The sequence below is a fragment of the Ceratosolen solmsi genome, unplaced genomic scaffold, assembly GCF_000503995.2.
Source record: "Ceratosolen solmsi marchali unplaced genomic scaffold, CerSol_1.0 scaffold29, whole genome shotgun sequence".
In the NCBI taxonomy this organism is placed as follows: Eukaryota; Metazoa; Arthropoda; class Insecta; order Hymenoptera; family Agaonidae; genus Ceratosolen; species Ceratosolen solmsi.
Window position 1 is genome coordinate 6,235,793 of NW_011948417.1, and position 11,832 is coordinate 6,247,624.

The window sequence follows — 11,832 nt, forward strand, 5'->3', positions numbered from 1 at the left end:
TTGAGTTATTTGTAATATAATGTATGTAAGTATAAACTTCTTAACATCTTAATTTTAAATGATAAACTTCATAATATGGATATTCAAAATTATACAAGATAATTTAGTAATTTATTTCTAAGTGAATGGTTATCGACGAATTTTATATATAAGATAAATTTTATACGTAATTGAGTTAAGTACAATTTTCGAAATTCATACAAATTAAATGTTATTGTTTAATATTATTTATTATTTAGCATTACGCTAAATAAGTATAATGTATATATACGCGCATGTGTGTGCGCGCGCGCGCGCGTGTAAATTGAGTATCTATAAACAAATATTATTTAATAAAAATGTAAGATCTGAAGATTATGATCGAATAAAATTTAAGAACTGTTGGAATTTGGACACGTTATAAATCCCTAGTCGATTGAATTTATCAGAGTATAAAGGTATTTTTCATCTTTCCCCTTATATTATAAAATACAAGTATAAGTGATCGGAATTATTCCAATAAGTTAAATTTTAAAACGAGGATATATCTTGTACATTTACAATTTTAGATAGCCAATTTATATAGATATTTCATTAGAAAAAAATTGATTTGATATTCATTTGCTTACATAAAACTCATTATACGTAAAAGCATGATAGCTGTGAGAGATCTTGAATTCCATTTAAAATGGAATACTTGATGGTGTTGATAGATCCTCCTCTTCTTTGGATATAATATAATGACATAAAATAACGTAACATTTGCGCTGAAATTAGTAAAGTAATAATACCAATAGTAAAAATATAAATAGTGTTATAATCGTTTTGAATTTTGTTTGTGTTTCAAGAAATAATTACGAACATATAAGAATTCAATCTAGGCGCGGTTATATTAAATAGATTCACGACGGCTTATTTGCAATAGAAACATGGAATATTCAAACACTTGATCATTTTGACAGTAATCATAAACTAATATTAATTAAGTTATGAGATATGAGATTTTTAATTTTATGGTATTAGAAATTTTAATAATATTATATGTATATGTTGCTCCTATTAGCTTTATATAAAGTTTCAATAGCCAAATAATTGCAAATCAATTACTAAAATAGTAATCATAACGATTCCGAAATTAAACAACGCTATCAATTCTATGAATATAATTGTTTACAAATAATTCAATTTTTAAATTGCTGTAAGATTTGCTATTAGATTTAGATATATATAATAAGCCACCCACTATGACTTCCCTTGACACTAGGTGTTTTAAATTAATTTGACCAAACTAATTATCTATTTTGACGTCAGAGGAGTCTTTTCATATTAGTGTATTAGACGCCAGTTATATAAAAATTCTATAATGCTCGATTGATCTAATACGCAACAAGAAATAATGAACGAGAGAAAAGAATATTTTATAATAAATATACATACAGTCATAAAGCCCAAAAATCTCTTTTTGTTATATCAATACTAGAGGAAAATAAAAAATCTAAAATAATTATTTTTAGTATTATTAAATTACTTAGTAGAAGTGAATTACTTAGTAATGCAAAAAGAATAATAGAAAATATTTTCTAATAACAGAAAAAGAAAATGACTATATTATTATTCATAAATTATTATTCGTAAATTATTTATTAGATAATTAATCTATCTAAATATAAAATTTACAATTCTGTTTATAATAATATATTTATTCATCTATTTACTAATTTTCAGCGAAGTATATAAAATAAATTAATGCTTGCTGTAATGAATAAATGTTAAATAATGTAAATTTTCACGATTTAAAAATAATTATTTATTTCATATCCTATTTATAAACAAATAAAAAAACAACATAAAGCAGTGTCGTATTTAAAATAAAATTGTATCTTGAAAAACAATCTCCTCGATACATTATTGTGTAAATATTCTACAAGTACTTACGTTTAAGTTATTATAAAGTAGTACATTGCTAATAGATATTTTTTTTAATGTAATTTTATTAAATGTAAAATATATTTGTTTCATGTACAAAATATATATGTATATTATACAAATTATATTGTATAATAAATAAGTATAATATTATTATATGTTATCAAATATTGTGTAAAATAACAATTTCAATTATTAAATATTCCAATATGTAATATATATATATATATATATATATATATATATATATATTGGATAATAATTATATATATTGTTTAATAATTATATTTGGAAAAATTATAATTATTATATTTTATTATAATTCTCTAAACCCTGAATACAATAATAATGTTTATAGTACATAAATGTAGTACACGATAAAAATATAATATTTCAATTTAATTTAAATTTGCTCACTGATTTTGTAACTCATATTGTATTTTTGCATTGAGCTTGATCGTTTCTTTATTATTTATTTATTTCTCTCTGACTTTAATTACTTAGTTTGAAAATCTCAGGAAAAATAAAAAATTCTGGGTTTTATCGAAGTTGTACAAACTAGGTTCATAAAACATTGACCTGTTATTAAGTGTTGTCTTCTATATTCATGTGAACATTAACATTTTTCAACTATTAAAGCCCGAAATATTCTTATGAGTTGATAAGATATTTAAATCAAAAGCATTGCTACGCTTCGTTTGTGTGCATTGCACGGTAAGGCCCACCAAATACCAATTCCTGAAAAGATAAGGAACTTCGGTTCTTAAAGTATGTGAATCGATATATAACTGATTTAACAAAGAGACAATACAATTTTACAGTTGCATATAATTTACCTTAAAAATTAATTATTCCATGTCGTTAGTCATTGTGTGGCTACCACTTTTTCATTTTTACGATCTATAAGTTATCTAAGTTTTTGGAGAGGAAGTACTTCCGATATTTAACGAATGAAAAATATATTTTACAATAAAGGAAAAAACTAACTAACGGTTATCTGTTATAATACCCTTAGCTTTTCTTCCAATTTTAATATATAGATGTATTTTTCATTCCTCTTCTTTACAAAAACTATATGCATTTTAAGAGAAAAATTCAAATCGTATAGTTTTAAGTTCACAAAACCTTAATTATAAATACTATTATATATTTACCTTGGATATATACAGTTATTTTTAAAATATTATTTGTAAGTGAATATATGAAATTATTCTAGGACATAAATGAATAATAATAATATGAATTAAATAGATTAAATAGATTATTTAATATAATTAGATATCGGTAAACTAAAATATTCGGCAAAGCATTTCTTTTATAGATAATTTAAATACATTATATTGAAATTATAATTATTGTAATTAAAATGAAATAGATAGATGGTAGATAAATAGAGTTATAAAGAGAGACAGAGAGAGTGTGTGTGTGTGTGCGTGTGTGTGTGTGCGTGTATGTGTGTGCGCGCAAAGTGTAAAAAATATTAATGAATGCTGTGTTACCTATGTTTGCAAAGGAGTCAATGCGATAACAGTATATGGGTAGTCCCACTATAATATAACAACAAAAATAATGGAGGACCTATAAATAATGTGATCATTAATTTTTAATAATGTCACAATATATGCTTATTTACCAGTAATTATTTATTTCACATGCGAGAAGCAATAGCTCAATTGAAAAGACTCGTTGATTGTAAATACTGTATTTATTGAATACAAATTTGATAAATAATCCAAATGGAAGAAAAAAAATGAAATATAAAACTTGAGTAATGCATGCGCCTCCGTATGTCCAAAGCTCTTTTAGCTTAGCGGCTCATCCATTAACATTTAATAATTTGGTTTTCTCGATTATATAGAAAACGCATCTATTTAATTTTATTTAATGCTTCGACTAATATTTGCAAATTAATTAATTTATTGATATCTACATATATTTACAGTAAAGCGTCCTTTAATAATTGACTATTCATAGTATCAGTCCTCTTTTTCAAGGACAATATTGATGCAATTAAACCTTTTACAGGAAGTAAGCCACTACGCTTTGATTTTTTCTGTTTTTTATGAAAATGATATTTTAAAATAGCAATAAATCGGATTAAAATTTCTAATCTTATTTTACTTTTATTAGCTCGTGTCTGCTGACGGCTTGTTTCATATGGTTTTCTCATAACATAAGTGTGGACTATGAGGAATGCTTTTTTTCTATTTAACTCGTGCCAACATGCCTAATGTTTAGGATCTGGCCGAAGGATAAAATTTTTTTATGATATACAAGTATCAAGTTGTATTTATGATACTTTTTTATTTATATATATTTATATATATACATTAATTAAAAAACTTTTCTTGTATGAATGATTTATATCATAATACAAAAGATAAATAAAAGAATACAAACGTGGTGTATTCCTAATAAAAATTAAATATAAACGTTAAATTTTTATTTACTTTATTACTTATAATATATTGTGCTATAATATACAAGCAAATTTTTCACACATAAATATCCTAAAACGCATATGTATATATTACATGGAAATTATCATATCTCTTAGTAATAATAATCAGAATAGTAAAACTTTTGACAATGTTTCAAAGTAATTTGATATTATAATATTAAAGTAAATTGATGTAGATAACTCTATGTTTGATTCGTAATATAATTATAATAAATTAAACTACTCATTATAGAAAGCGTTATACTATTTATATGGTTACGTTAACCTAATTGTTCTACGTTACATTTCCTAAACTTATTAATCTATAAATACATATTATGATAATGCTTATACGGTATATATACGTATTTATCTCCAATTATTTTCATTATTTGAGTTCTGTTCATCGTTCACACAATTATCTCTTTTAGCAGAGAATTACTAATGTAAATGTCAATATTACAAATAATATAGTAATAGCTACATTAAACGCATAATAATTTAACATTAATTTTAAATTACAGTGAGATACCTTAGATTTCTTCTATAAATTCTACATTATTGAATGAGCTTACAACATTGAAGAAAAGTTGAGTATTACATATTTAATCATGATTTCATTTTCTTTAATATTTAATGTAAACTGAAAAAGTAAATTATAGAATACTTCGTGTTAAAGATTGTCACTTATACCATCGTTATTAAAAATATGAAGTTTTATATTAATTTATTATCTTGTTTATACATTTATTTAAGTTAGTGTATACAAGTTGTTATTGCAAAATATCACCAGAAATTATGTATTCCTAATAAAAAATTCTTATAAAATAAACGAATTCAGTTTTCATTGTGTGATTATTAACTTTATGTAACTTCTAATATGAATTATCTTAATTTTATGTTAGTCATAGAATTTAATGACAGTATTAATTAATTATAATATTAATCTTAATAATTTGCTTCATGTTATATTAACTTTTTTTAATGTATTAATAATTAATAAAACTCGATATTAATGTTTTAGTTATATTAATTAAATTAAAAGTACTAATTATCTATGCATTTATCTTTACTGACAATTTTCCTCGGCTCATTGTATTTAATGTATAATTAAAGCTTTTCTTAAATTCGAAATAGTATTTCGATTTAATTGGTATTGGTTTTTATACAATTTAGTTTAATATACTAAAGAATAAGCAATATTTATATTAATATTAATATTAATTATAAGCTAACAAATATTTTTGATGATTAGAAAAATAAATGTAACATTCAACTTTAGATTAAATTGATATAGTTGAAAAAATTAAACTTTTACTATAATATATTATGTCATTATAAAAAATGGATCAATGTTTCCATAAGAATATAACTAAGTGACGAATCTGTATTTAGAGAAATATAATGTATTAATATAATTATTAGTAATAAGCGAAATAAATTTATTAATTTAGTGATATTATTTATGAAATATATTTCAATTTCCTTATTCCAAGACTTGACTTAAATAATCAGCATTTTTTAATGATATAAATATTTCCGTTATACATAATATTAAAATATAATGATAATTAAATGAATAAAAATATGTACTCGATATACATTAGACGATGACAACTTGTAATTTTTAAATGACTTAATGGCTATGTAAAATATTTGCAATATTTATTTTTTAATATTGCTTTTTTTTCATTGTAAATTAAATTAAATTTAATTATTTCGATATAAACTACAGTTATACATTATATTAGAATAAATTTTGACAATTACTCAAGTATTCTTTTTCCAATCTTACCTGATAATCATCATATATCAAACAAACTGATTAAATAATATTAAATCATACCGAAGAAATATTTTCTAATTTATTTGTGAAAGAAACCATAAACCATTATTAAAATACAACAGACCTTTATTTTGAATTCTGAGACATAGAAGATGATAATACATAACATCCGTATAATAAAATATGATTCGAATATATACTTTAATTTATTTTCAAACTAATAACATACATTATATTTTATAAATTAATATTATGAGTTACAAATTAAAATTCTTGTTTTTGATATTATAAATATTGTTTTCATTAATTTTTAAAAAGCATTTGGAAAACATAAATATATTTAAAAAGTTTTTTAAAAATTGATTGTAATTTTAATAATAAAATAAAATTACAATAAAACTCAATATAATTTTAATAATAAAAAAATTTCCTACTTTGTCGAGAAGAAATTCAATTTATGTTACAAATACAATATGATACACTATTTCACAAAATAGTTATTTTTCAAAAAGGGTCATTAACTATTCTCTACATTGGTTCTATTATTTTCGAAATAAAGAACTATCTGTAATTAAAAATTTCATGAGAAAAACAATTTTTTTTATTGTAAAGTTTATCTCAGGCGATAATGAGTTGAAATTTTTTTATATTTCAGAAACTATTTAACAGTTCACTATATAAACGATGAAATACTATTTTCAGCAATTAAATTGTATTCTATAATAAATATTATATTAATGTTAATAACATACTTTAATTAATATATAGTATATTTCAACTATTGAAAATATGAGAATGGAAATTTAATTCATATGCATCGTAAATAATATACGAAATAAGGCGTGATGTATTATAATAATAAATAAAATAATATATAATATATGATAATGATATATGACAAATAATATATGTCTTAAATTAATATATTGAAATTATTTATATTCGTATGATTTACATTTTATAAACTCCTATACAATCTATGTATGTACTGACCTCTATATAATGTATGAAAACAAATTTTATACATTCATTACAATGAACAAAAAGCTTCTTTAAGTGTCAAACAACTCCCCTTATAAAATAAAACATACTCGTATGTTATGCATTTACGAAAAATTACAAAATGAAATGTAAGATAAAATATATTACATTTTTAAGCGTACTTAATCTAAAAATACAGATAACAAATAATATCTCTTATTCGATCAATTGAAACTACATTTTTAAAGCTTTTTAGAAAGTTTTACAAAAAACTCAACATATTAAAGACTTAATTTTTTTTTTATAATGTCACATTAGTTTATTTTATTTCATATTTTCTAAAGTATTCTAAAAATGTAGTAAAATAAAGACTCATTGATTTAAAAATTGAATGCGTATTATACGAAAATAATGAAATATTTCTTCATTAAAATATCTAAAAAATTCTCGTATATTTAATATTAAATCTAAAATGTTTTAAGTAAATTCATCTTAAATAATGTCCAAAAACGAATAGAAAATTAGATATCGTAACAGATTTGCCTTAAAGTATAATCATATTTTATATAAATAATTAATATTTCTAAAATTATACTTATTATAAAAACTTTATAATTTTAATTATATCTCTTTTAATTAGAAAAAAAATCATATATTGTAGATGCAGTAAAGTAGAAATACGTCTGTTGATGTATTTAATATTATTTATTAGATTTATATCATATTTCTTAATTTAGTGCTAACATATTATCACAAAAATATAATTTCAATGTTTATTTATAGAAGAATATTCAGTCAAAATAATTTTTTGAAAATGTACAATGTAGGGCTGTGCTAAACATTTTTGGGTCCTTTTATATGTACATTATGTACAAATTATGACATGCATGGTCTTTACTCAGCTATTTAGGAACGTAATTATTTAGAAATTTAATAAAGTATTAATAATGATTTATATTCTTAGTATAAGCTATTGGTCAATGAACCTACGGTACTTTTGTACTTATGTAACTTTTGAAAAAATATTTCACTTTTATTTATTCATTTTCATTTGTATATTATACGACGATTAATTGTAATAATATTAACAATTTATTACTAGGAAATCATTATTTATTTTTTAATTAAAAAAATTTTATAACTCTTTATAAAAAGTATATTGGATATTTTATAGTTATTTAAAAAAAATATTTTTTAGGGGTATAATTTTCTTAAAATAAATATTTGTGCAATAGTTTTTCTACAAATAAACATCTAACGTCCATTTTAATTTAAGACTTTAGTACCTACGTTTCTATTTATTATACTAATTATTCAGTAGTATACAAAATGTAACAATTTTTAAAATATTAATGATAAATAAATACCTGCAAATTAATACCTATAATAACAATATATATATATATATATATATATATATATATATATATATATATATATATATAATGTATAATAAAATAATATATGATAGAATTTAATTAAATATATTAAAGTAAATGAATATTAATAAAAAAAAGTTGAAATTGCACTCAGAATTATTAATAACATCGTTTCAGTCTCTAAATAATAGCCTTTACATGCATATTTTGCAGTATTTTTAAGAGCTTTCGAAACTAAAAGCTTATTATTTATATATTATGAATATAATTTCAATACGAGTGAAATTTAATAATAAAGGATCTTTTGCAAATCCTTGATCTCTCTAATCTATAATAATATTATACACCAATTACAATCAATTTTACCATATTATTTACTAACGAATACATTAACATCATCTATATAAATACACGATCAATAGATTTCATATCTCATATTAAAAACATGATTTTTTCAATTTTATTTTGCTAAAATAAATAAATATATTGGTGTTAATTATATAGGAAATATGACAATTTTTTCACTGAATTTGAACAGTAGAAATTATATCCATCTATTTAAATAAAAAAGTGTTTATTTTTGGAAACTAGAACATAGTACTAGTCGTATTATTATTATATTAATAATATGGCTCATTTATAAAAATTATTTTACTTAACATTTTAAATATTTGCTTTACCGTTGATGGAAACAATATTTTCTGAAAAATTTAATGTTATCTATTATTGACGGATATTTTAAAAGTTTTTATCGTAAAATTTTCATATTTAAGACAAACTTATAAGTTATTTTATTAATAAATAATTTTACAGCATTTAAAATTTTGTATTTTATATTTTAATGTTATATTTTAAAATATAAGTAGATAACACTATATATAGGCGAAATGTTTTTGACTTTTTTTATTTAAAAAGAAAACAATAATCATTCAATTTTACTTCATATATATCTTTTTCATCTCTTTTTGTTTTCATAATTTATTTATTATAAGAAAAACATATATCTCTCTAAATCCCAAGTATATTTTTACATTGAGTTTACGAAAAGGTGTAAACAAAAAGAATCTAAATTTGTTAATCGATCATCAATATATCATCTTTGAGTCACATACGAATGAAAATTACTTATTATATTTAATTCTTCGCAAATACTTCATCAGTGGTTAGAAAGATAAGCCGAGTATAGATTTAGTTGATTAATTATAGAGTTCATTATCTGCAGATAATATTTTTATGGGAATTGTATTAGGCTTCACTCGGATATTTGTTTGTTGCAATCAAATCAATTAAACGTTGGTGCTTGACATTTCAAAATTACTCAGAAAATTGTTATAGTATGATTTGTTTAATACTGATCAATAAAAATATTGATTAGGGTATTGTCCGAATATTACCAAATGAACTTTTAAGCATTATTGTTGCATGAAACATTGTACAATTATATAAATAATACTATGTGTATACTTTAATACAATATTATCGTGCAAGTTATTCTTAACTAAATGTGATATTTATTTTTTTAAATATGGAGCTACCTCTGATGAGTTATATGGCTAACATTTAGAAAAATGTTTGTATTGGTCACTTGAGTGTATAATAAATTTTTAATATAATTTCTTTTCCTCTAATTTGGAAAACAAAATTTCTATCTCTATAATAAAAATATTTATATTATACAAATCCAAACTATATAAGTGATATGTAATACATTGCTGGTACAATATTAACGTTATTTAAAAAAAAAAAAAAATGTAAAAAACTAATTGAATTTCAACGATGACTTTTTATAGTATTTTAAAGTATAATTAATATTAACATACTTATTTATTTATTTTTTTACACAGATTTTAAAGGCTGTTTTAATGATGAACAGAGACTATATTATATATTTTGTAAAGTTCTAGCTTTTGTACTTTGTAGACGAAATATTTAAGTACATAGAGTTTTTTTTTATCAATTTGTAATATAATTCAACTCATATTTGAATTAGTAATTCATATATTTACTTGATGAGTTAAAGAACAGCGCACAGTTTCATAAGTGTTCAAAGGATACAAAATAAAATTACCATCATTTGCTATCCATGGATCATTGAATGTAGACTGCATTACATCATTGCTGGAACTTCAAATATTACTATTACTTCAATACAATCCAGTCTGCTCATATTTATCTTCTTCGTACCCGTCAGATATGCCACTTGTTGTCATCTCGGTGTTATCGTTGACACTTACACTAATTGACGCTAAAGTGATCAGAGCTCAGTCTCCTAGAATAATGATCGAAAGCTTTAGTTGTATAAATGCTAGCAAATAATATATAATATTAGCATACGGAATAAATCTTTGCCAATGGGCTAAAATAGACAAAATAGACTTTGATATACTATTACAAATTAAACGAACGCAAAATTATAATTTTTATCTCTAATTGTTGTAAATTATTAAATGAAAATAGATTGCAGTTAAAATTTATTATATTTTTGATTCTACGATATTCAATTTTCAATGCTAAAATTACTAATCAAAAATATTATAGTTCTTATTGAAATTTTGTATTTACTATAAGACTTTAAATCGATATGATTATCAAATAAATTTTATTATTCTATACAATAAATTTTTAGATTTATGAATACAATAATATTATTATTTAAAATTTTCATATATTATAATCAAATGTAATTCATAGATTAAATCTTAAATAAAGAATTATAAAAGAATGTATCTTAAAACGGGTAAATTATTTAAATTAGGGTAATGGAAGAATAGAAAGCAGTGAATGTTCTGTTTGAAATACAATTAAGTCAAACAGTAAAATGTTTATTACATAGTAAATTATACAAATATGTAGTTTTTTTTTATGTACTTTATAGTAATAATTAGAGAACTGTGTCTCGAGCAACTACTTTTTTCTTTACGCAAACAGTAGTATGAAAATATTTTAGTCATTGCATTTACTTTAGATTGTAGACTTTTATCATCCTGGTTGTTACAGTTTGTTTTATAGGTAGCTGTCATTCCCTTTAAACTGACAATTGCTTCTTCCTTGAGTGTTTTTATGTCTGCGGAACTCCGATGACATGACCAGAAGTCCAATACAACGTTGGATACACAATTGTCCTTCATATTATCATAATTCTGTGACGTGATTTCGTCAATACCCGTTGTCCAAATACTAGATTCGCTATTTTCTGTATTGCTATTGCTGCCCATAGTATGGAATTGCCACCTTCGCTCTATATCGTAAACAATCATACTTATGTACCATTCCTCCTTTAACTATATCACTTTTTTTTTTTTTTTTTTTTTTTTTTTTTTTTTTTAATTAAACATATTTTC

General features: G+C 21.8%; 2 protein-coding genes across 2 annotated transcripts in view; one reads left to right on the forward strand and one right to left on the reverse strand.

Moving 5' to 3' along the window:
- LOC105359733 (phytanoyl-CoA dioxygenase, peroxisomal-like) overlaps positions 1-11,832 on the forward strand; it is a 52,094-nt gene that overhangs the window by 7,058 nt on the left and 33,204 nt on the right. The gene's annotated exons all lie outside the window — the stretch shown is intronic.
- LOC105359732 (uncharacterized) lies at positions 10,525-11,758 on the reverse strand. The gene is made up of 2 exons (XM_011496390.1): positions 11,452-11,758; positions 10,525-10,760 (listed from the first exon to the last, which is right to left on the reverse strand). Exons 1-2 carry the CDS (start codon positions 11,746-11,748, stop codon positions 10,746-10,748), a joined length of 312 nt encoding a protein of 103 aa, XP_011494692.1. The 5' UTR covers positions 11,749-11,758; the 3' UTR covers positions 10,525-10,745.